Source organism: Symphalangus syndactylus, chromosome 19 (genome assembly GCF_028878055.3).
Source record: "Symphalangus syndactylus isolate Jambi chromosome 19, NHGRI_mSymSyn1-v2.1_pri, whole genome shotgun sequence".
Taxonomy (NCBI): Eukaryota; Metazoa; Chordata; class Mammalia; order Primates; family Hylobatidae; genus Symphalangus; species Symphalangus syndactylus.
The window spans coordinates 22,446,410-22,471,779 of NC_072434.2; the positions used below are offsets into that span (position 1 = coordinate 22,446,410).

Genomic DNA, 25,370 nt, shown 5'->3' on the forward strand with positions numbered 1-25,370 from the left:
AAAAGTTTTAAATGGTATTTGAGTAGAGTATAATAATACTGTATTATATACCCTATTAGTTTGTTTTGTGCTTTCTAGATAATTACCGTTATTAAGTTGTTGTAGAAGCAAAGTCTTATTATGACTTTTTTTTCTTGCAGGCTGTTAAAAGAAAGTCTGGGTGGAAATTCAAAAACTGCAATGATTGCTACGATTAGTCCCGCTGCCAGCAACATAGAAGAAACATTAAGCACACTTAGATATGCTAACCAAGCCCGTTTAATAGTCAACATTGCCAAAGTAAATGAAGATATGAACGCTAAGTTAATTAGAGGTGAATATTTTCTCAGAATTTAAAAATTGTTTTGCCACAGTTTAGTCTCAGATATTAGTTGCAGTCTTAAAATATGTAATTTATGAACATCAAAGGTTTTTTTCTATACCTATTTTAATAGATTGTAGTCATCGGCCTATAGTAATGGAGGATGATAGGTAGAAGGACAGAGAACAAGTAATAAGGAGAAAAACAATTAGAGAAAGAACATAGAAGACAGAGTGTGGGTAAGGGAGAAACAGCATTAAACAATAAATTTACACAGTCGTAGATGTGTGCAGCAAAATACCAATAAAACTATTTACTGTTTTTCTTTTATGACCTCTCTTCCATTGACATTTTATGTACTACTTCTGCTCAGGCTTAGTTCATTGATCCAAAGGCAATTTGAGCTTGAGTTTCTACTATAGGCTGAACTTCATTTATGCTAAATACTGCTTTCTATTTATCTCTAGGTAATCATCAATTTAGGATAGACTTTAAGGCCTGCAAGAAATCTTGATTTGTATAGTTTTATCTTTGCTGATGTAGAACTATCATCTTTTCTTTTTTTTTTTTTTTTTTTTTTTTTGAGACGGAGTCTCACTCTGTTGCCCAGGCTGGAGTGCAGTGGCGCGATCTCGGCTCACTGCAAGCTCCGGCTCCCGGGTTCACGCCATTCTCCTGCCTCAGCCTCCCGAGTAGCTGGGACTACAGGCGCCCGCCAACACACCCGGCTAATTTTTTGTATTTTTAGTAGAGACGGGGTTTCACTGTGTTAGCCAGGATGGTCTCGATCTCCTGACCTCGTGATCCGCCCGCCTCGGCCTCCCAAAGTGCTGGGATTACAGGCTTGAGCCACCGCGCCCGGCGAACTATCATCTTTTCATGCCCCTTTGTCCTCTGGCGCTTTTTAGCAGCAGAAGGTGATAGACACTTCAGATATATGAGCCAGAGAAGAATCTGATTTCTCTATCCTGGTCCATCCTTTCCCTTTTGGATCCCTTCTGTTTCACAAGTGGGACTGTTTTCATTAAAAATAAGTATTCTGGGCCGGGTGTGGTGGCTCACGCCTATAATCCCAGCACTTAGGGAGGCTAACACAGGCGGACTACTTAAGGTCAGGAGTTCGAGACCAGCCTGGCCAACATGGAGAAACCCTGTCTCTACTAAAAATACAAAAATTAGCCAGACACAGTGGTGGGCGCCTGTAATCCTGGCTACTTGGGAAGCTGAGGCAGGAGAATTGCTTGAGCCTGGGAGGCGGAGGTTGCAATGAGCCGAGATCATACCACTGCACTCTAGCCTGGGCGACAGTGAGACTCTGTCTAAATAAATAAATAAATAAATATTCTGAATTCCAGCTTGAAAAATCTTTGATCTTGGCTGTTCTGCCTAGTGGATAGCCATTCTTTTATTTCTTTACTTTTTAAATAAACTTTCACTTTAACAATTCCCCTTTTGCCTCTCAAAAGTGTTACACTTTGGTCAGTACATTATACAGCTTTCTTACTTATGAACAGGGAAAGTTCATTAATATGGGAGCATATTTCAGGTTAAGACTAAGTAAAGATTTATAGGTTATATAAAGTAAAGCTGATTTCTCCAATATTCTATTTTATTTAGTAATACTGTATTTAAAACTTCAAATGAAATAGAAGATTGGAAGATTATGCTTACTGTGGAAATTATTATATATTAAATGTTATTATTCATGCATCTTTGTATAAATCTTCAGAATTGAAGGCAGAAATTGCAAAGCTAAAAGCTGCTCAGAGAAACAATCGGAATATTGACCCTGAACGATACAGGCTCTGTCGGCAAGAAATAACATCCTTAAGAATGAAACTGCATCAACAGGAGAGAGACATGGCAGAAATGCAAAGGTAGAGTACAGTCAGTACTCTAAATGTTAAGTGTGTTGCTCTGGAATCATAGGAATGGCAGGGACCTCAAGAGGATACTGAGTCTTTTTCCTTACCTTCCTTATGAATAGAGCAGCCCACTCCCAGATTATCATATTTTAAATATTACTAGGTAGTTGCCTAATTTTCATTGATTGTCTCTTGACTCTCAATCTTATACATCTGGATGTTTTTAACTCTATTATTTTCTTTGTCTTTGGAAAGAGCGTGGAAAGAAAAGTTTGAACAAGCTGAAAAAAGAAAACTTCAAGAAACAAAAGAGTTACAGGTATTATTTCAACTTTCTAAACTGATTTGAAAATAAAAGAAATATGCCAAGAAATAAATATTGCCAATATGCCAATGCATGTAAATTTAATGTTTCAAATACTTACTGTATACTGACTCTGTACAAAGCAATACCGTAAGGAAAATTAATATAAAGAAATGTTAAGATCAAGACTGGTTGCTTAGAGCCAGCCCATAAGCTAGTTGGAAAGTTAAAGTATGAATAAACGATCTTGTTATATTTACTTTGGTTCTACAAATATATATTAAATGTCTATGCTGTGCCAGGAACAGGGGAAGCCAAGGTGATTACAGTTTCATCCCTCAGAGAGCTTGTGATCCACAGAGATTTACAAAACGTAAATAGAAGACTGAAATGCAATGTGATTTCATTAGATTGAGCCATAAGCAATTGCCATTTTTGTAGGTAAAGCATGGTTGAACACTGGCAGTTTCATATGGTTGAACCTAATATAATGAAAAGTATTTCAAGTGATTGGTAGTGGGGGAGTACTATAAGAATTCAGGAGAAGGAGGGAAAATTCCTTGGGCATGGCCAATCCAATCTCATAAAAGAGGTGGCATTTGAGATGGGCTTTGAAAGTTTGGGTAAGATTTTAATAGGAAGAGAAAAGGAAGAGCGCATTCTCGGAAGAGAAAATTCTGTGAAAGTAAAGGTAGAAAAGTTTGAGGTGTCTTTAGAAAGGGTATGTAGATTAGTTTTATTGGAAGCAGTTTATATGAGATCATAAGGAGATAACATTGGAAAGATATGTTATGACTAGTTTATGAAGGACTTGATTTCCAGGCCAAGGAAATTAAGTTGTATCCTGTAGGAAGTGAGAAGCTGTTGAAAAGTGACCAGGGAATTTACATTTTGAGAGCACCCTTTCAAGAGAATTAACCTGGCATAGGATATAAGATGGATTGAAAACAGAAGCTGTTGGTGATCAAGAGGCTGCTTCAGTAGTTTTGGTGTGAGTTGACAGGGGCCTGTGGTGAAGGCAATGAAGATGCAACAAAACAAACTGATCTATTCTAAAGACGGTCAGTCAATAAGAAGACACAATTTGGTGATGATAGATTGATATATGAGTAGACTGAGTATGGTGAAGGACAAAGAAGATAGGGAGGTCACAAAGGAGAGATTCTAAGGAAGGAGGAGAGAGTCTAAAAAACCTTTATGGCCGGGCGCGGTGGCTCACACCTGTAATCCCAGCACTTTGGGAGGCTGAGGCGGGTGGATCACCTGAGGTCAGGAGTTCGAGACCAGCCTGCAACATGATGAAACCCTATCTCTACTAAAAATACAAAAATTAGCCGGGCATGGTGGCATGCGCCTGTAGTCTCAGCTACTTGGGAGGCTGAAGCAGGAGAATCGTTTGAACCCAGGAGGCAGAGGTTGCAGTGAGCTGAGATCATGCCACTGCACTCCAGCCTGGGTGATAGAGCGAGACTCTGTCTCAAAATAATAATAATAATAATAAAAAACCTTTAATTTAGTGAGACTTCATATAGGATTGTTCTAATGTTTAATATAGACCATTTGTTTTAGGTGAATTTAACAATTTCATACTGTGATTAAGAATTTCTTTTTCTGACTTCTACCAGAAAGCAGGAATTACATTTCAAATGGACAATCATTTACCAAACCTTGTTAATCTGAATGAAGATCCACAACTATCTGAGATGCTGCTATATATGATAAAAGAAGGAACAACTACAGTTGGAAAGTATAAACCAAACTCAAGCCATGATATTCAGTTATCTGGGGTGCTGATTGCTGATGATCATTGGTATGTTAATCCTCTAAAAAAAAAGAAAAGGCACTTGTTCTATATCTTGATAACATGTGGTTTCCTTCATACAGCATATTCATTGATACAGATCGTTTGGTAGAATTCTTCAAACCCATTGTTTAGTCAGGAAAAACATACATTCTGAGTGTGTTGTAAGGATGATAGGTCAGTTACTCTCAATATAAAGTACAGTGTAATGCTCTCTCTGTTTTTGTTTTGGCATACTTGATCTGTTGATTGAAGAATAATTTATTTTCTTGCAGTTATAATGATGCACATGAAAGTAAACTATCTATCTTACATAACAGAATTTTTGGTTGGATTGACCAATTTAAAAATGTTACTTTATGTGAATTTTGTTCATATGAATGAAATACTTGTATATATTGTTGGAATGTATATATTGTTGGAGTGTATATATTGTAAACTTTTTTGACTCCGTATTGTGTTTCCAAGATTTATGTACATTGGTCCTGTTTTATTTTCACTGCTATGAAGTATTCCATTGTATGAATTTATCTCTTATAAAGTTTAGGAAGTGCTTTTAAATTGTATGTCTGAGAGTAGAGATACTAGGTTGTAGAATATGTGCATGCTCAACTTTAGTAATTTCAAATTATTTTCCAAAATGAATTTTTACTCCCATTGGCCTTGAGAATACCTGTTACTCCACATCCTTGCCAATATTTAGTACTGTCAGACTTTATGCCAATCTGATGAACATAAAATAGTATATCATTATGGATTCATTTTACATTCCTTTGATTAATAATAAGGTTGAACATCTTTTCATGTGTTCATTGGCCATTTTTGTTTACTATTGTGACTTACCTCTTCATATCTTTTGTTGATTTTTCAACTGATTTGTTTGTTTATTTCTTAATACTTTGTAGGAGTTGCCAATCCTTCGTGAGCTTTTTGGTATAAATATCTTTTTTTCTAATGTGTAACATCTTTTTACTCTCTCTGGTGCCTTTTGATTGATTGAAGTTCTTAATTTTATCGTAGTACCCGGCATCAGTCTTTTCCTTTATGATTGTCAGTTTTTATGTCTTAAAGAAAGAATGTTCTGGCTGGGCGTGGTGGCTCATGCCTGTAATCCTAGCACAGGCGTGTGGGCAGATTGGCTCAGGAGTTTGAGTCCAGCCTGGGCAACATGGTGAAACCCCGTTTCTACTAAAAATACAAAAAATTTTCTGGGCATGGTGGTGCCTGCCTGTAATCCCAGCTACTCGGGAGGCTCAGGCACGAGAATAGCTTGAACCTAGGAGGTGGAGGTTGCAGTATGCCGAGATCATGCCACTGCACTCCGGCCTGAGTGACAGAGCGAGATTCAGTCTCAAAAAAAAAAAAAAGTGAGAGAGAAAGAATATTCTGGCCAGGGGCAGTGGCTCACGCCTATAATCCTAACACTTTGGGAGGCTGAGGCAGGCAGATCACTTGAGACCAGGAGTTCAAGATCAGCCTGGCCAACATGGTGAAACCTCGTCTCTACTGAAAATACAAAAATTAGCTCGGCATGGTGGTGGGCACCTATAGTCTCAGCTACTTGGGAGGCTGAGGCATGAGAATCACTTGAACCTGGGAGGTGGAAGCTACAGTGAGCCAAGATCACCCCGTTGTACTCCAGCCTAGGCAACAGAGTGAGACTCTATCTCAAAAAAAAAAAAAAAAAAAAAAAAGACTGTTGTACATTGAGGTCATAGAGATGTTCTCCTAAATTTTCTTCTAGATGTTTTGAAGTTTTGCTTTCACATTTAAGTTATTGAATGTCTGGAATTTTTTATTTGGTGTGAAATAGGGATCTAAATTCATCTGTTTTCCACATGAATAGCCATTTCTCCCAGTACCATATATTAAATAGTTTATTGCTTCTTTTGGAATCTGTAGTGCTCCTACAAAAAATTTCTAAAAGTATCAGAATCTGTTTCTTCCTACTAATACCCCATGGTCTTAATTACTTGAGCTTTGTAATGAATCTTCATTTATTTATATTTTTGATTCAGAGTTTTGCTCTGTCGCCCAGGCTGGAGTGTAGTGGTGCCATCTCAGCTCACTGCAACCTCCTGGGCTCAAGCAATTCTCCTGCCTCAGCCTCCTGAGTAGCTGGGATTGCAGGTGTCTGCTACCACGCCTGGCTAATTGTTGTATTTTTAGTAGAGATCAGGTTTCACCATGTTGGCCAGGTTGGTCTCAAACTCCCACCTCAGGTGATCCGCCCGCCTTGACCTCCCAAAGTGCTGGATTACAGGTGTGAGCTACCATGCCCAGCCTGTAATGAATCTTTATATCTTTTTTTTTTGAGATGGAGTCTCACTCTGTCACCCAGGCTGGAGTGCAGTAGTGTGATCTTGGCTCACTGTAACCTCCGCCTTCTGGGTTCAAGCAATTCGCGTGCCTCAGCCTCCTGAGTAGCCACCATGCCCAGCTAATTTTTGTATTTTTAGTAGAGACGATTTCATCATGTTGGCCAGGCTGGTCTTGAACTCCTGACCTCAGGTGATCCACCTGCCTTGGCCTCCCAAAGTACTGGGATTACAGATGTGAGCCACTGCACCTGGCCATGAATCTTTATATCTGTTAGGGCATATCCTTTTGTTCTTTAGGTTCTTTTGCTCTTTTATTAAGTATTTTCTTTAACAAATAAATACAGCATTTTTAACATCTGTGGCAAAGATACAGAACATGCTCCCAAAGAGTTAAGAGTCCAGTAAGGAACTTGGAAGCCTCCTGCTTGCCTCTAACTCTCTACTTCCATTTTTCCTACCTTCCTCAGTTTATCTCGTTCACTAGACCATGAACTTTATGAAAGCTGGTTTCGTGTCTGTCTTCATTGCTGACACATACCTGGCTCTTGGAGGCTTAATGAATAAAAGAACTTCGTGGCTGAGGCTGGTCATGTGAAAGAGAAAAAAAGAACTTCAGTATCTATTAATGCATATTAAGTGTTATATGAGTACTGCATACTTACTGCTTAAAAGTGAAGAGAAGGAAGAGTTGACTTCTAACTTAAACCCTAAAGAACAGCTTCTTAGAGGACTCTAAGTTGGGCCTTCAAGAATGGTTGCAAGAAGGGAGAGGATGTCCTATCTGGAAGGAATGACTCAAAGAAAGGAGGAAAGCTGACATAAAGGCAAATTCAGAGTATTCATATGGTTGATTGAGTGTGAAATGGGGTTCTTATGGGAAAATAGTGGCAGATGAGGGAGGTTGGTTGTTGAAGCTAGATTGTGGGGAGTCCAGAATGGTAGGCCATGGAATTTTGAGAGCAGAGTAGATAGAATTAGGAGAGGAAAGGGATCAGAACAAGTACACATTGTATAAACCTTCACCCGGATAAGACACTAGACTGGTGGGAGGGATGTAGTGCCTAAGGATGAACTATTTTTTCCATATACTTTTCTCTAGGTGCTTTAATTAAACTGTTATTCTCTAATCACAGATCTTGGAGCCTAATCAACCGCTAAAAAGATCTTTGGTTAGGACTCAGCGTTTGTTGCAGTTTTTCTTTCTGTCCAGTTAATCCAAAGATGAATTGGACTTTGGAGTTTCTTTCCTATTCTCTGAATAAAAAGACTCAAATATGTAGCACTTATAGCTGATTTTCCACAGTATCACCTTATCATCCAGTTAATTAGATGTCTTAAGGAGTACACTTTGATCTCCATGTTTTTCCTTCCTCTGTAGTACCCTACTTTTCAAAAGTGGAAAAATATTTGTTCTTTCTGTTATTAAAGCTCATATGTAAAACCAGAAGCTTAGAAAATTGAAAAAACACTTAAAACTGTTTTATTCATAAGAAATCATTGGCAGTATGTTAATGTTTTTTGCTAGAGTTTTATTTTTTATTTTTTTTATTTTTGGGGGAAGGTTTTTGTTTTCAAAGAAGTTATAATAAAAATACACCCAATGAAGAATGTTCCCACCACAGGTGGATCGGATTGCTAGAGGCCAGGCTTTTTTCACCAAACTTCAAAATCTAATTGGAGGCTCGATGCAGTGGCTCATGCCTGTAATCCCAGCATTTTGGGAGGCTGAGGCAGGTGGATCACTTGAGGTCAGGAATTAGAGACCAGCCTGGCAAACATGGCAAAACCCCATCTCTACTAAAATGCAAACATTAGCTGGGCAGGGCATGGTGGTGGGTGCCTGTAATCCTAGCTACTCAGGCGGCTGAGGCAGGAGAATGGCTTGAACCCAGGAGGCGGAGCTTGCAGTGAGCTGAGATCGTATCACTACACTCCAGCCTGGGCCACAGAGCAAGACTCCGTCTCAAAAAAAAAAAAAAAATCTAGTTGGAGGGAAATAAAATAATTTTAAATTATTGTTACGTATTGGTATGAACCTTAACACCAAAGGAATAGCCCAAACAGAATTATACCATATTGCCTTTTTCTTACTTTTTAGTGTGTTCTATAATTGTAACAATGTGCTTCTTATTTTAACAGTACCATCAAAAATTTTGGTGGGACAGTGAGTATTATCCCAGTTGGGGAAGCAAAGACATATGTAAATGGAAAACATATTTTGGAAATCACAGTATTACATCATGTAAGTGGATGGGTGCTACAATATAAGAAACTGTTTGACTTTGGACAAGTCATTTAATTTCTTTGAGTTCTGGTTTTCTCTATAAGATAAAGGTGTTGAAGCAGATTAAGGACTTTTTCATTTCAAAAATTCTTTTTCCTATTAATTGCCTTCTTGTGCAAAGAAAAAAGTTACATTTATATGAATCAGTACCTGAAGAGCTGACCACTAACAGCATCATTATGTGTCCTATAAAGAGCTAGGCTTTAGAATCAGACAGACAGGGTCGAAATCCTGGCTTTGCCATTTGCTCTGTGACGTTTGGCAAGTTATTTAACTAGGTGATTGAACAATATCACACAAGTCAGGACACTTTTGAAATCATTATTAATAATTACATCAAGAGAACAAACAGCAGTGTGTTACAGGCAAACCCAGATCTATTGTGGCTCTATATCCTGCCTTTCAGAGATAGTGAAGGATTAACTGAAATAATAATTTGTGTATATAGTTCTTAGAATAGTATCTGCAAATAGTAAGCTCTCAATGAATGTCTGTTGTTATTATTAAGCTTTGTGCTCTTTAGTTTCCTCATTCCTAAAATTGGGATGATTATATGTATCTCACTGAGTTGTTGTGAATCGTAAATGAGATAACATAAAGTCTTGCACTTCATAATGATATTTTGGGCAATGAGGGACCACATATATAACAGTGGTCCCATAAGATTATAATACTGTATTTTTACTGTATATTTTTCTGTTTAGATATACAAATATTTACCATTGTGTTATAGTTGCCTATGGTATTCAGTACAGTAACACGCTGTACAGGTGTGTAACCTAGGAGCAACAGGCTATGCCATATAGCCAAGGTGTGTAGTAGGCTATACCATCAAGGTTTGTGTAAGTACATTCCATGATGTTCACACAACTATGAAATCACCTAACAGTGTACTTCTCAGAACATATCCCTGTTGTTAAGAGACATATGACTCTATATGTAATGTGCTTAATGCAGTGTTTGGTATATACAAAGTAATAAACGTTGGGAGGCCGAGGTGGGTGGATCATGAGGTCAGGAGTTCGAGACCAGCCTAGCCAACATGGTGAAACCCCATCTCTACTAAAAATGCAAAAATTAGCTGGGCGTGGTGGTGCATGCCTGTAATCCCAGCTACTCGGGAGGCTGAGGTAGGAGAATTGCTTGAACCCGTGAGGCTGAGGTTGCAGTGAGCTGAGATTGTGCCACTGCACTCTAGCCTGGGTGACATAGTGAGACTCTGTGCCAAAAGGAAAAAAAAAGTAATAAATATTAGTTGCTATGATGTTTATGTTTATTGTTAATACTAGACTATATTGAATTGTTGGGCATAATAAATTTTCTCATTTAAGTTTTTGGTTGAGACTCACCTCAAGTACATTTTTTTGTGTGCTTTAGGGTGATCGAGTGATTCTTGGTGGAGATCATTATTTTAGATTTAATCATCCAGTAGAAGTCCAGAAAGGAAAAAGACCATCTGGAAGAGATACTCCTATAAGTGAGGGTCCCAAAGACTTTGAATTTGCAAAAAATGAGTTGCTCATGGCACAGAGATCACAGTAAGTATTGCTGTTGATATGAAATAGTAAGTGTATGAGAGAGATCTACAACAGTTAATCACACTGTGCCAGTCTCTAGTAATTAACTCTTTGGGTGCTGGTTTCTAGTGATACAGTTTTTTCTCTTGGTACATTCATTAGTTCAGCAAATATATATTGACCATCTATTATGTGTCTGTCACTGTACCAAATGCTGGGGATATAAAGAATAAGGATTGAAATTTAGCTTATGTGCTGAAGGAATTCATCATCTCGAGGGGCTGACAGTTATAACAGTGCTATTGACACAATTCTCTGACAAGAGTCCTGAACTGTGTGGTGTGGAAGCTCACGGGGTGACACCTGGCCCTGACCAGTTATCAGGGAAGGTTTCTAGAAGATGAGAAGACTTCCCATAGAGGAGAATCCCAACAGACGATTAGAATTTAGCCAGAGGAAGACTGGGAGAGTGTACTTTTGTTTTTCTTTTCTTCTTGTGCCCCAGTTTTAGTTCATGCAGTATTGTAGGATTTCTGGCATAAGCAGTATCCTTGTAAGCTAAATGGTAAACTGTATACAAATAAAATGCTAAGGAGTTTGGACTTTATCTTAAAGGATAAGGGAAACATTAAAGAATTTTGAGCAGACGTGAGACACTGATAATCAAAATCACATTTTTAGAGAGATCACCAGCACTCAAATCTGGAGAATGTATTAGAGATAGAGCAAGCTTAAAACCTGCAAATGCAGCTAAGAGACTATCGAAGTAAGATAAATATAGTGTGATTAGGTAGGAAGGAAACATAAAGGAGATAAGATTGATAAGGCCTGATGACTAAAGAGGATGAAAGGAGGAGGAATCAAGAAGAACTGGTTATAGGCTAGACTAACTGCTTTGTCACCTTTTAAGAAGCCTCAACCTGCTTTTGCCCTTTAAAAAGAATTTTTTTTTATTGACTACAATATAAATAGCACAAAATTTACCATGTTAGCCATTTTTAATTGTATAGTCCAAAGGCATTAAGTACCTTCACATTGTTTTGTGTGTGTGTGTTTTTTTTTTTTTTTTTTTTTTTTTTTTTTTTGAGATGGAGTCTGGCTCTATCATCTAGGCTAGAGTACAGTTGGCATGATCTCGGTTCATTGCAACCTCCATCTCCTGGCCTCAAGCCATCCTCCCACCTTAGCCTCCTGAGCATGTGAGACTACAGGCTCACACCACCACGCCCGTCTAATTTTTGTGTTTTTTTGTAGAGATGGGGTTTCACCATGTTGCCCAGGCTGGTCTCGAACTCCTGAGCTCAAGCAGTCCACCTGCCTTGGCCTCCCAAAGTGCTGGGATTACAGGCATGAGTCACTGTGCCCACCCTAGTGCCTTCACATTGTTGTGCAACCTTCACCATCATCCATCTCCAGAAATGTTTTATTATTCCAAACTGAAACTCTGTATTTGTTAAACAATAGCCATTCTCCTCTCTCCCTAGCTGTGATATCCACTAGCCTTCTTTTTGATACCCTTATTCTTTTTTTCAGTAAAATTAGGAATGGAAATTTCTGTATAATGTAGTTACTAAAGCACTGATTTTATTTAGATGTCAGGCATCTGCAATAGTAACTAAGTTAGAAATAAGCAATTTTTCGTCCTGTGTGTTTAAATTTTGAGTGTAAACAATTGTAGAGCCAGTGAAAATGTTAAAAACACTGTTGATAGAATGTCAGAAATCAAGTTTTAAGATTTAAACTTTCATTCAATGGAAAACTTTTCAGTAGGATTAAGAACATTATGATGTATAAAGAATTCTTAACATGTACCCTGTAAACATCTTGCTACATTGTAGACTTGAAGCAGAAATAAAAGAGGCTCAGTTGAAGGCAAAGGAAGAAATGATGCAAGGAATCCAGATTGCAAAAGAAATGGCTCAGCAAGAGCTTTCTTCTCAAAAAGCTGCATATGAAAGCAAAATAAAAGCACTGGAAGCAGAACTGGTAAAAGGCAGAATTAGTTTTATTTTTTTTTTCCGCCTTGTACCCCAAGTGATGTGTTGCCTATAAAGTTGATTATGTCCCTATAAGGGAACTGGGAGAGATCAGAGATAGTGAATCAAAGCCACAGTGAGTCTTGTCCCTTTTTAATTTTACTTTAAGAAATAAGTCAGGGCTGGGCATGGTGGCTCATGCCCGTAATCCCAGCACTTTAGGAGGCCGAGGCGGGCAGATTACTTGAGCCCAGGAGTTCAAGACCAACCGGGGGCAATGTAGGGAGACCAGTCTCTCCAAAAAGTTTAAAACATTAGCTCGGTGTGGTAGCATGCACCTGTAGTCCCAGCTACTCAGAAGGCTGAGATAGGAGGATCATCTAGCCCAGGGAGGTCAAGGCTGCAGTGAACCTTGACAGAGTGAGACCCTGTCTCAAAAAAAAAAAAAAAAAGAAAAGAGACAAGTTGGTGGCGATAATAGACAATGGCTACTAGAAGAAAAATAAAGAGAAACTTCTGTCCTCTAGCTGCTTGAGTCATGGCTGTCTCCATGGTTTATTGGAAATCTTGGGTTCCCAGAAGCCCATTTTAGAGAATACTCTTAAGAAGTTTGACTAGTGATATTTATTTTTAGTTAACCTGAATGAAGTGGAGAAGCTTTAACAGGGCAACTTTTCTATTAGTGAGTAATTTCTTGTACATTTGTTAAAGAAAGGGACTTTTGTACTTTTTTGCTACGGTTTTTGCCTGAGTTATTTTTTATTATCGTTCTTTAAAGAGAGAAGAGTCTCAAAGGAAAAAAATGCAGGAAATAAATAACCAGAAGGCTAATCACAAAATTGAGGAATTAGAAAAGGCAAAGCAGCATCTTGAACAGGAAATATATGTCAACAAAAAGCGATTAGAAATGGAGACTTTGGCTACAAAACAGGTAATCTTATTGTATAACCAGTTAACTCTATTCTGAGAAAAAGGTGGATTTTTTTTCTTTTTCAAAGAAGTTGCTTATGGTATGTTGACAGAAGAGAGCCAAATCCAGGTTTGTAGATGTGTAGATGAGAAAAGTACTTCTTGCCTGAAAGCTTATATCCTGGTACTGCTCACAGATCTGCTCACACATCACACAGAGATTTTGAAAGAGACAGAGTTCTTATTTCCATCTAGTTCTACTCCACTGTTCTCTTTTTACGCATCTACAGCTATCTGGTCATCAGTCATGCCAAGTAATTTAAATAAGTGAAATAGTAGTAGGTCACATATGAGGAAGGAAAAAAGGCACAGCTCTTATACTGGGTCACATCCTGATGTCACAATGAAACATCTGCCTGTGGAAAGAGCAGCAAGCAGCCTGTTTCCAGAACTCACAGTAGGGCATTCATTACCTCACTCTTAGGAGCTCAGGCACCTGCCTGCTTTTATCTTGTCATTGAGGATAGAGGCATCTTTCATGGGCCACCTCAACTAATCAATTTCACAAGCCTAAGGGATAAAACCAGAATGTTAATACCTTCAAGCACCTTACTGTCAATATTTTGGGCCATTCTTTCTATTAGCGGTTCTTGAAGGGTGGTCCCTAGACCAGCAACATCAATATCACCATGGGAACATGTTAGAAATGCAAATATTTAGGCCGGGCATAGTGGCTCACACCTGTAATCCCAGGACTTTGGGAGGCTGAGGCAGGTGGATCACAACGTCGAGATCGAGGCCATCCTGGCCAACATGGTGAAAGCCCGTCTTTACTAAAAATACAAAAATTAGCTGGGCATGGTGGCACACGCCTGTAGTCCCAGCTACTCAGAAGGCTGAGGTAGGAGAATCTCTTGAACCTGGGAGTCAGAGGTTGCAGTGAGCTGAGATTACACCGCTGCACTCCAGCGTGGTGACAGAGCAAGACTCTGTCAGAAAAAAAAAAAAAAAAAAAGCAAATTTTTAGGCCGCACTCCAGAACTACTGAAGCAGAAACTGAGAGTGGGGCACAGAACCTATTTTAAGAAGCCCTGTGGGATGTTCTGACGAACACTAAAGTTTGCAAGCCACTGTTTTGATTCCTTGTATCTTAATCTTAAGGTTTTACTCTCTCAAATGGCAATTTTATTTCTCTTTTTTCCAAGTTTGTGGGGTTGGGGAAACCAGGGAGGGAGTTGGGGGTGGAATAAAATACTCCTAGTAATTGCAAAGTATTGATACCATAATACGGTTATTATACACCTATTAGTCAGCTCCCGGACACAAAGTGGCTAGTGAACCACCTGAGAGAGTTTTAGGAGAAAAACATAGAACTGTTTAAATCTTGAAAAACAATTATTATTATTATTTTTTGTTTTGTTTTGAGATGGAGTTTCGCTCTTGTTGCCCAGGCTGGAGTGCAGTGGCGTGATCTGGGCTCACTGCAACCTCTGCCTTCCGGTTTCAGGCGATTCTGCTGCCTCAGCCCCCTGAGTAGCTGGGATTACAGGTGTCTGCCACTACGCCCGGCTAATTTTTTTTGTATTTTTAGTAAAGACGGGGTTTCACCGTGTTGGCTAAGCTGGTCTCGAACTCCTGACCTCATGATTCTCCCACCTTGGCCTCCCAAAGTGCTGGGATTATAGGCGTGAGCCACTGCACCCGGCCGAAAAACGATTATTGTTACTGGGCTTATAATGCTTATTTGTACTAAACTAGATTTCTTGTATCTTTTGAATTTAATTTCTTTGTTTAGTCAACAAGTGTTCTTGGATATGGCCTTTTTTTTTTTTTTTTTTTTTTTAACAGTTTGTCCTTTTTTCTTCTTTTTTTTCTGCTTTTTTTGGGTTTTCTTATTTTTAATTTATTTTTATTTCAATAGCTTTAGAAGTACAAATTGCTTTTGGTTTCATGGATGAATTATATAGTGGTGAAGTCTAGGATTTAGTGCACCTGTCACCTGAGTAGCTTACATTGTACCCAGTAGGTAGTTTTTCATTCCTTGCCCTCTCCCACTCTCCCTCTTTCTGAGTCTTCAATGTCCATTGTACCAGGAGTGCACACAGTTCACAATTTAGGTTGCATGCTCCTTATGAGAATCTAATATCTGATGATCTGAGGTGGAACTCTTTCATCCTGAAACCAACCCCTGCGCCCCTGTCCGTGGAAAAATTGTCTTCCACAAAACCAGTCCCTGGTGTCAAAAAGCGTGGGGAGCGCTGCATTATACCACTCTGTATGCCTTTGCATACCCATAGCTTAGCTCTCACTTATAAGTGAGACCATGCTGATATTTGGTTTTCAATTCCTGAGTTACTTCACTTAGAATTATTGCCTCCAGTTCCATTCAAGTTGCTGCAAAAGATATTTTGTTTTTTATTGCTGGGTAGTATTTCATGGTGTATGTATATATATATACCCATTAACTTCTATCAATGGGAAGAAAAAAGATTAACTTATGTCATCAAAAATTCCTAATGATACTGTTGTGGGGAAAAATTATTTTGTAAGGAAATTTTATAAATCATTTTTAAAAGCTTTTCATGTTTAATAAAACACATAAAACATGTTAACTACATAGGTTTAATAAAACATGTACTATAAAATGAGGTTTACCGTAGTGTGTTATCATTATCAATCTGTTTTTTTTAAATAGGTTTTATTGTGTATATTTAAGTTATACAATGTTATGGGGTATATAAATTGTAAAATGGTTACTATAGTGAAGCAAATTAACATATCCGTCATCTCAATGTGGTGTTATAATTTCTCTCTTTGCATATTCTCACATGTGGGTCTGTATGAATGAATATCAATTAGGCTTTAGAAGACCATAGCATCCGTCATGCAAGAATTCTGGAAGCTTTAGAAACTGAAAAGCAAAAAATTGCTAAAGAAGTACAAATTCTACAGCAGAATCGGAGTAATAGGGATAAAACTTTTACAAGTGAGTGTATGCTGATTTTAGCAAATATTTTCTAAAATTATGCATGTTATATGTAATATAATTACTAAAATATTAGCATTAGTTGCCTTTACATATTCAAAATATTTTATTCTAGTTGTTGACTTTTCTGGGTTAAATAAAATTGTATGAATGGTTCTTTTTGAATATTCAGCTTTTAGAATATTTATTATATCAATGCTTTAGACTGAATGTTTGTGTTCCCCCAAAATTAATATATTGAATTCATAACCTCCAAGGCAGTGGTGTTAGGAAGTGGAGGTCTTTGGCAGGTGAGTAAGTCATGAAGGTAGAGTCCTCATAGATAGAATTAGTGCCCCTGTGAAAGAAATTGCAGAGTCCCCTCACCTCTTCCACCAAGTGAGGACATAGCATGAAGATGGTAGTCTGCAACCCAGAACAGGGCCCTCACCAGAATCTGACCGATGCTGGAACCCTGATCTCAGACTTCCAGCCTCCTGAACTGTGAGCAATAAATTGCTGTTGTTTATAAGCCACCCAGTCTGGCAATTTGTTAATAGTACTGCAACTGAGCGAATAGTAAGCAAAATTTCAATGTGCAGCATGTTTTTAAAAAATATATCTTATTCTAATTCTTAATCCTTGTTTTATATCTGTTAATAGTTGTGCTTAGTCATGGATTACTTTGTTTTTTCACTTAGACATTTTTTTCTTAAGAGATTTTTTTTCTAGCTTTACTGAGGTGTAATTAACAAATAAAAATTAAGTATATTTAAGATGTACAACATGATGTTTTTACATATATTGCAAAATGATTACCATAATCAAGCTAGTTAACATATTTATCACCTCACCTAGTTTTTTTTTTTTTTATGTCATGAGGACACTTAGGATATACTCTCCTATTTCAAGTATACAATACAATATTATTAATTATAGGCAACTTTCTGTACATTAGACCTCCAGAGTGTATTCGTCCTGCATAACTGAAACTTTGTACCCTTTGACCAACATCTTCCCATTCTCCTATCCTGTATTTCCTGGTAACCATCATTCTACTCTTTGTGCCTATGAGTTCAACATTTTTAGATTCCACATATAAGTGAGATCATGTAGTATTTATCTTTCTATGTCTGGCTTATTTCACTTTTGGTGGTGTTATTACAGTTTTCTATATATAAGATCATGTCATCTGTAAGCAAACAATTTTACTTCTTCCTTCTCAGTTTGGATACCTTTTATCTCTTTTTCTTGCCCAGCTGGTTTTGTTAGGACTTCCAGTACTGTGTTCAATAGAAGTGGTGAGAGTAGGCATCCTTGTCATGTGCCTGATCTTAGAGGAAAAGCTTTCAGCTATTTGCCATTGAAGATGTTAGGTGTGGGCTTGTCATATATAGCCTTTATTATGCTGAGGTACATTCTTCTATACCTAATTTGTTGAGAGCCTTTATTATAAAAGGATGTTGTAGTTTGTCAAAGCTTTTTTGCACCTATTGAAATGATCATATGATTTTTATCCTTATTCTGTTAATGTGGTATATCACATTTATTTATTTGTATATGTTAAACCATCCTTGCATCCCAGTGATAAACCCCACTTGATCATGGTGTATGATCCTTTTAATGTGCTGTTGAATTTGGTTTGCTAGTATTTTGTTGAAGATTTTTGGATCTATGTTCATCAGGGATATTGGCCTGCAGTTTTCTTTTCTTGTAGTGTCTTTGTCTGGCATTAGCATCAGGGTAATGCTGGCCTTGCAAAAGGAATTGGAAATGTTCCCTCCTCCTCAGTGTTTTGGAAGAGTTTGAGAAGGATTAGCATTAATTCTTCTTTAATTGTTTGGTAGACTTCACCAGTGAAGCCATTAAGTCCTGTGAGACCTTTTTTTTTTTTTTTTGAAACAGAGTCTTGTCTGTTGGCAGGCTGGAGTACAGTGGCACGATCTCAGCTCACTACAACCTCTGCCTCCTGGGTTCAAGCGATTCTCCTGCCTCAGCTTCCCAAGTAGCTGGGAGTACAGTTTTTGTATTTTTAGTAGTGATGGGGTTTCACCATGTTGGCCAGGATGGTCTCTATCTCCTGACCTCGTGATCCGCCCACCTCAGCCTCCCAAAGTGCTGGGATTACAGGTGTGAGCCACTGGGGCCCGGCCCGACTTTTTTTTTTTTTAAAGTCTTTTTGTTGTTGTTGCCCAGGCTGGAATGCAGTGGTGTGATCTCGGCTCACTGCAACCTCTGCCTCCCAGGCTCAAGCGATTCTCCTGCCTCAGCTTCCTGAGTAGCTGGGATTACAGGCATGCACCACCATGCCCAGCTAAGTTTTGTGTTTTTAGTAGAGACAGGGTTTCACCATGTTGGCCAGGATGGTATCAAACTTCTGACCTCAGGTGATCTGCCTGCCTCGGCTTCCCAAAGTGCTGGGATTACAGTTGTGAGCCACCATGCCTAGCCAAGTCCTGGGAGACTTTTGATTGCACTTTTTTTGGTACATTTCTTTGTAAAACACAGCATATTTTTAATATAAACTTTTTTATTATGGAAAATTTTAAATGAACTATAAAAGTAGAGATTGCTGCAGTAAGCCTTTATATATTTATCCAACTTCAATGATTATCAACACATGTTCAATCTTGTTGCCTCTATCCTCAAACTCACTGCTTCCCTGGACTATTTTGAAGCAAATCCCAGACATCATATCATTTAAGTTGTACACACTTCACTGTGTATCTCTAAATTAGATAAGGACTCTCTTTTTGCTCTCCCTCTCTTTCTCTTTCACTCTTTTAAGCATTGCCATAACTATATTAATAATAATTTCTTACACATCACATATTTACTCCATAGTCATATTTCCTGGATTGTTTCATCCTTTTTTAAAAAAAAAAAACTTGATTTGTTTGAATCAGGATACCAACATGATCTACACATTGCGTTTGGTAGATATGCCTTTTAAGTCTCTTTTAATCTGTAAATTTACTCTTCTCTTTCATCTAGTAATTTGTTGAAGAAATCAGATGATTTGTCCTGTAGAGTTGTTTTGGATTCTGGATTTTGCTGATTGTGTCTCCCTGGTGTTGCTTAACAGGCTCCTCTGTTCCAGTATTCCCTAGAAAGTGGTAGTTAGATCTACAGGCCTATCAAATTCAGGTTCAGTTGTTTAGCAAGAATACTTGGTAGGTATGTTGTGTACTTTCTATAACTTCTTTAAAATAACTTTTAAAATATTAATACTCTTTTTTTTTTTTTTTTTTTCTGAGACAGAGTCTTGCTCTGTCACCCAGGTTGGAGTACATTGGAGTGCAGTAGCGCAATCTCAGCTCACTGCAACCTCTGTCTCCTGGGTTCAAGCAATTTTCCTGCCTCAGCCTCCCAAGTACCCAAGTAGCTGGGACTACAGGCATCCGCTACCACGCCTGGCTAATTTTTGTATTTTTAGTAGAAACAGTGTTTCACCATGATGGCCAGGCTAGTTTCAAACTTCTGGCCTCAGGTGATCTGCCGGCCTTGGTCTCCCAAAGTGCTGGGATTACAGGTATGTGCCACTTCACCCAGCCAATACTCTTTGTGTCTGTTGCCAGGAAGCAATACTTTTATTCTTCTGAGGGCCTAGACAGTGCCTTACAATGATTACTTGATTTTTTAATTCATGTGAATAATGAGTTTATCCTTCCTAAAAGCTATTTTTAGTAGATTACTGGTTATAAGTTTGCCTGAACAATGTAGAAAATATTTATGATATAATCTTTTTTTTTTTTTTTTTTTTGAGACAAAGTCTTGCTCCGTCACACAGGCTGGGGTGCAGAGTGCCATCATAGCTGACTGCTACCTCAAACTCCTGGGCTCAAGTGATCCTCTTGTCTCAGGCTCCCCAGTAGCTAGGACTACAGGTGCATGCTTCCTTGCTTGGCTAATTTATTTTATTTTCTAGAGATAGGGTGTCACTATATTGCTCAGGCAGGCCTTGAAATTCTGGCCTTCAAGTGATCCTCCTGCCTCAGCCTCCCAAAATATGGGGATTATAGACATGAGCTACTGTGCCTAGTCATAATCTTAAATTCAAATTAGGAGCTGGGTGTGGTGGCTCATGCCTGTAATCCCAGCACTTTGGAAGGCTGAGGCAGGTAGATTGCTTAAGCCCAGGAGTTCAAGACCAGCCTGAGCAACATGGCAAAACCCCATCCCTACAAAATATAAAAAAGTTAGCTGGGTGTGGTGGCATGCACCTGTAGTTCCAGCTACTTGGAAGGCTGAGATGGGAGGATCACTTGAGCCTGGGGAGGTCAAGGCTGCAGTGAGCCATGTTTGAGCCACTGTACTATAGCCTGAGCGACCTAGTGAGACCCTGACTCAAAAAAAAAAAAAAAGAAAGTGAAATTGTGCACTAAATTATTTTCCCTTTTTATTTTAATGTCCTGACATATATATATATATTTTTTTCTTAATTTTTAGGCAAAATACAAAAGGACATGTTTCTATATAAATAAGACTATAGAATACCCAATACTTGAAAGAATTTAGAAATGAGGAAGAAAGAAAAAAGACATTAGAAAAAAATTTTTTTTTCTATATAATAGAAAGTAAAGCATTGTCTTTGGCGTTTTTATATCAACTTCCATTTTCTTACATCTTCCCACAGGCAAAAACCTCATTTTACATGAAAAATGTTTTATTTCACCAAATTACTCAAATATCACTTATCCTTCTGCAATATAGAGTTGAAACTATTCATTTAAAATCAGTAATTTTTTTTTAGGAATTGTTTTGCCTAATGGTATATGTTAGTGCCCATGTATGTATTTTGAATCTTTTCTGTGTGCTTTGTATTAGTGCAGACAACTTGGAGCTCTATGAAACTCTCAATGATGATTCAGGAAGCCAATGCTATCAGCAGCAAATTGAAAACATACTATGTTTTTGGCAGGTGAGTAATTAATTATCCTGATTAGAAATGTTTTAAACAAGTTGGCCTTTATATCATTTAGTTTCTCTTTTTTTTTTTTTTTTTTTTCTGAGACAGAGTCTTGCTCTGTTGCCCAGGCTGGAGTGCAGTGGCGCAATCTGGGCTCACTGCAACCTCCACCTCCCAGGTTCAAGCAATTCTCCTGCCTCAGCCTCCTGAGTAACTGGGATTACAGGTGTGTGTCACCACACCCAGCTAATTTTTGTATTTTTAGTTAGAGATGGGGTTTCACCATGTTGGCCAGGCTGGTCTCAAACTCCTGACCTGGTGATCTGCCTGCTTTGGCCTCTCAAAGTGCTGGGATTACAGGCGTGAGCCACGGCGCCCGGCTATCATTTAGTTTCTCTAAGGTCCATTCTACAGCTATAGGAAAGAGCTGGTATCAGAATCCCCAGAATCCCCAGTGAGACTTTACCCTTTCAGAGGTCATTCTGGATTAAGAGAGATTTCAACAATTAACGTACTAGTATATTTATAAATAAAATAATTTTAGTTGTTTTAGGAATTTGCTAATTTTCTTTTGAATTGAAAATGTATCAGTATTTCATTGTTCAAAAGGAACATACCTTATTAGAAATTTTTGATTTTAAAAAATTTTTGTTATTTTTATATGTTTTATGCTTATATGATTATTACTATAATAAAAATACTTAACTGTGGAAAGACTTAATCAGTGGATGGAATTTTTAGGGAAATTATTCTACCCCAGAAAACTCTTAGTATAAATGAATGTGTATGTTTCAGGATAAGCTTTTTTTTGTTTGTTTTTCTTTCAGACATGATATATCAGATAAAAGTAGTTCTGACACTTCTATTCGGGTTCGTAACCTGAAACTAGGAATCTCAACATTCTGGAATCTGGAAAAGTTTGAATCTAAACTTGCAGCAATGAAAGAACTTTATGAGGTTTGGAATATTATTAAAATCTCTATAAATTTTTTAAAATAAAAAAGTGCACATGTACCCTAAAACCTAAAGTATAATAATAAAAAAAAAAAGAATAAAAAAAAAAGTATAAAAGTTCAAGTACCTGCTTTTGGTGAAAAAAAATAATATATATAAAAGTGACATATTCTCCATATAGAAAATTTGGAAAATAAAAGGCAATCTATCCATTACCTAAACCAACCAGTATTAACAATTATATATATTTATTTTTACATTTAAATGGAGTTTTATTGGATTGTTTTAATATAGTTATAGGTATAATAGAGAAATTTAAGAGTAGAATCTAGTGTCATAATTGTATATTTTTAAAATTTTTACATTTAAGCTTAAGGAAAGAAGAAATTTGATAGACATAAATCATATTACATCATTTGAAATGATCTTCCTATGCCTAATGTACCTTTTTGCATATTTACATTTCTCCGTTGCTGTGCTTTGAGTGCTTCCAACTGCCTGCTGCCTGTTATAGTCACAACTAAAAAATCTCTGTACATAGTAGTTTTTAATATCTTATTTTGTCATCATTTATTTTCCAAAATGAAACTAAAAATATGAACTTTTTATTACACTTTGATGCTCACCGACAAATTGCTTGCCAGAAATATTGCCATTTACCAATGTTACCAGTTTGCATTTTACACACACATATATATATATATTTTTTGAAATGGAGTTTCGCTCTTGTCGCCCAGGCTGGAGTGCAGTGCTGCAGTCTCAGCTTACTGCAACCTCCGCCTCCCAGGTTCAAGCGATTCTCTTGCCTCAGCCTCCTGAATAGCTGGGATTACAGGTGCCTGCCACTAGCTCCAGCTAACTTTTGTATTTTTTTAAAAGAGACGAGGTTTCACCATGTTGGCCAGGCTGGTCTCGAACTCCTGACCTCAGGTGATCCACCCACCTTGGCCTCCCAAAGTGCTGGGATTACAGGCGTGAGCTACCATGCCTGGGCTTATTATTATTATTTTTTAATAGAGACAGAGTCTTGCTGTGTTGCCCAGGCTGGTCTTGAACTCCTGGCCTCAAGCAGTCCTCTCACCTTAGCCTCCCAAAATGTTGGGATTACAGGCGTGAGCCATTGTATGCAACCTGTATTGTAATAACTAGTAATTCTAGGGATTTCGCTGTTGTTTCTTTATGGGTAAAGTATGTGTTCATTCCCTTTGAATTTTTTTTTTTTTTTTTGAGATGGAGTCTCACTCTGTTGCCCAGGCTGGAGTGCAGTGGCACAATCTCGGCACACTGCAAACTCCACCTCCTGAGTTCACGCCATTCTCCTGCCTCAGCCTCCTGAGTAGCTGGGACTGCAGGTGCCCGCCACCACGCGCGGCTAATTTTTTGTGTTTTTAGTAGAGAGGGGGTTTCACTATGTTAGCCAGGATGGTCTCGATCTCCAGACCTTGTGATCCACCCGCCTTGGCCTCCCAAAGTGCTGGGATTACAGGAGTGAGCCACCGCGCCTGGCTGAATTTTTTGTTAAATGAAATGTAGGAAATTAATATAGCTATAAAAGTTATTTACATATTTTGATAAGCCATTATATTTATCATACACCTTTTTTCCTGATATCATCTTTTTGTTGGTTTCATTTTGTTATACAGGCATTTTTAATTTGGTAAATTTGAATCCATCTATTATTCCAGAGATCTTACTTAAACATTGTACAACCCCTGCATTTTCTTTTAATTAAAAAAAAAAAAAGTTCACATCTTTGAATCACATAGAATTTATTATGGTGTTTTGTGAGAGGTATGAATTTAAAGTTTAAAGTTCATATTATCTAATCCATAAATTATCCCTAAAATAGTTGCAACATGTATTGTTGCATTGCTACTATTTGTCAGATATACTACCTTTAAATAATGTGACTCCATATGGAACTATATATTACTTAGATCATTGTAGTAATGAAGGTATCATATGGAAAAACTTAAGAGGATGCTGCCAAATTGTAGCCTAACACTTGAATTGTTTAATGGAAAAATGAAAATAAAAACAAAATAAAACAAAGGAAAGCAATGAAAGGAATCATTATGAGATAAAAGCAATAATGAATTAGAAATTAATAAATATAAGCCCTTGTTCTTTGAAAAGATAAAAGTGATTTTAGAAATGAGAAGTGGCATTTAAGTAAACATAAAGAAAACATTTAAAAATTAATGTTACCTATAAAACTTTATGCTAATAAATTTGACAATTTCCTACAAATAAAATACCTTTTAGAAAAAGATAAATTAAGAAAGTTGACTTCATAGGTGAATAACCATGCAATAATTTGAAACGTTCATCAACAAACTGGCCTCAAAAAAAAACAAAGTGTAGGAAAGGAAGGTGCTAATCTCAGACACTCTTATGGGTAAGCTCTTTTAAACTGCTAAAGAACAGATAAATCTTATTCTGTTTAAACTATTCTAGAACGTAGCAATAAATAGTGTCACAGTTTATCTTATGCTAGAATAACTGATTAAAAACAAACAAACAAAAACCACAATAACTGAAAAGATGACTCAGAAGAGAATTACCAACCAATCCTTTTTTTTTGAGACAGAATCTCACTCCATCGCCAGGTTGGAGTGCAGTGGTGTGATTTCGGCTCACTGCACCTTCTGTCTCCCGGGTTCAAGCGATTCTCCTGCGTCAGCGGTCTCAATCTCCTGACCTTGTGATCCACTCTTCTCAGCCTCCCAAAGTGCTGGGATTATAGGCGTGAGCCATTGTGCCTGGCCTACCAACCAATCTTAATATCAACACAGCTATAAAAAATCCTAAAGGAAATGTTAGCAGGGCCGGGCACAGTGGCTCACGCTTTTAATTTCAACACTTTGGGAGGCCAAGGCTGGAGGATCACTTGAGCCCAGGAGTTCAAGAACAGCCTGGGTAACATAGTTTTTGTTTGTTTGCTTATTTGTTTGTTTGTTTTGAGACAGAGTCTTGCTCTGTTGCCCAGGCTGGAGTGCAGTGGCACAATCTCGGCTCACTGCAACCTCCACCTCCCAGGTTCAAGCAATTCTTGTTCCTCGGCTTTCTGAGTGTCTGGGATTACAGGCACGTGCCACCATGCCCAGCTAATTTTTTTTTTTCTTTTTTTGTATTTTTAGTAGAGTCAGGATTTTACCATGTTGGCCACGCTGATCTCAAACTCCTGACCTCAGGTGATCCGCCTGCCTCAGCCTCCCAAAATGCTGAGATTACAGACATGAGCCACCACACCCAGCCAACCCT

At 37.9% G+C, this 25,370-nt stretch overlaps 1 protein-coding gene across 11 annotated transcripts in view; it reads left to right on the forward strand.

The window, feature by feature from the left end:
• Positions 1-25,370, forward strand: part of KIF14 (kinesin family member 14) — a 70,046-nt gene that overhangs the window by 19,224 nt on the left and 25,452 nt on the right. For all 11 annotated transcript variants that reach the window (XM_055234839.2, XM_063613696.1, XM_063613699.1 and 8 more), the window contains 11 exons: positions 141-313; positions 2,031-2,178; positions 2,422-2,485; positions 4,096-4,280; positions 8,732-8,834; positions 10,254-10,414; positions 12,232-12,379; positions 13,148-13,300; positions 16,138-16,264; positions 21,071-21,164; positions 21,980-22,109. In XM_055234839.2, the coding sequence (XP_055090814.1) occupies positions 141-313; positions 2,031-2,178; positions 2,422-2,485; positions 4,096-4,280; positions 8,732-8,834; positions 10,254-10,414; positions 12,232-12,379; positions 13,148-13,300; positions 16,138-16,264; positions 21,071-21,164; positions 21,980-22,109 (1,486 nt within the window). The remainder of the gene's footprint in view (positions 1-140; positions 314-2,030; positions 2,179-2,421; positions 2,486-4,095; positions 4,281-8,731; positions 8,835-10,253; positions 10,415-12,231; positions 12,380-13,147; positions 13,301-16,137; positions 16,265-21,070; positions 21,165-21,979; positions 22,110-25,370) is intronic.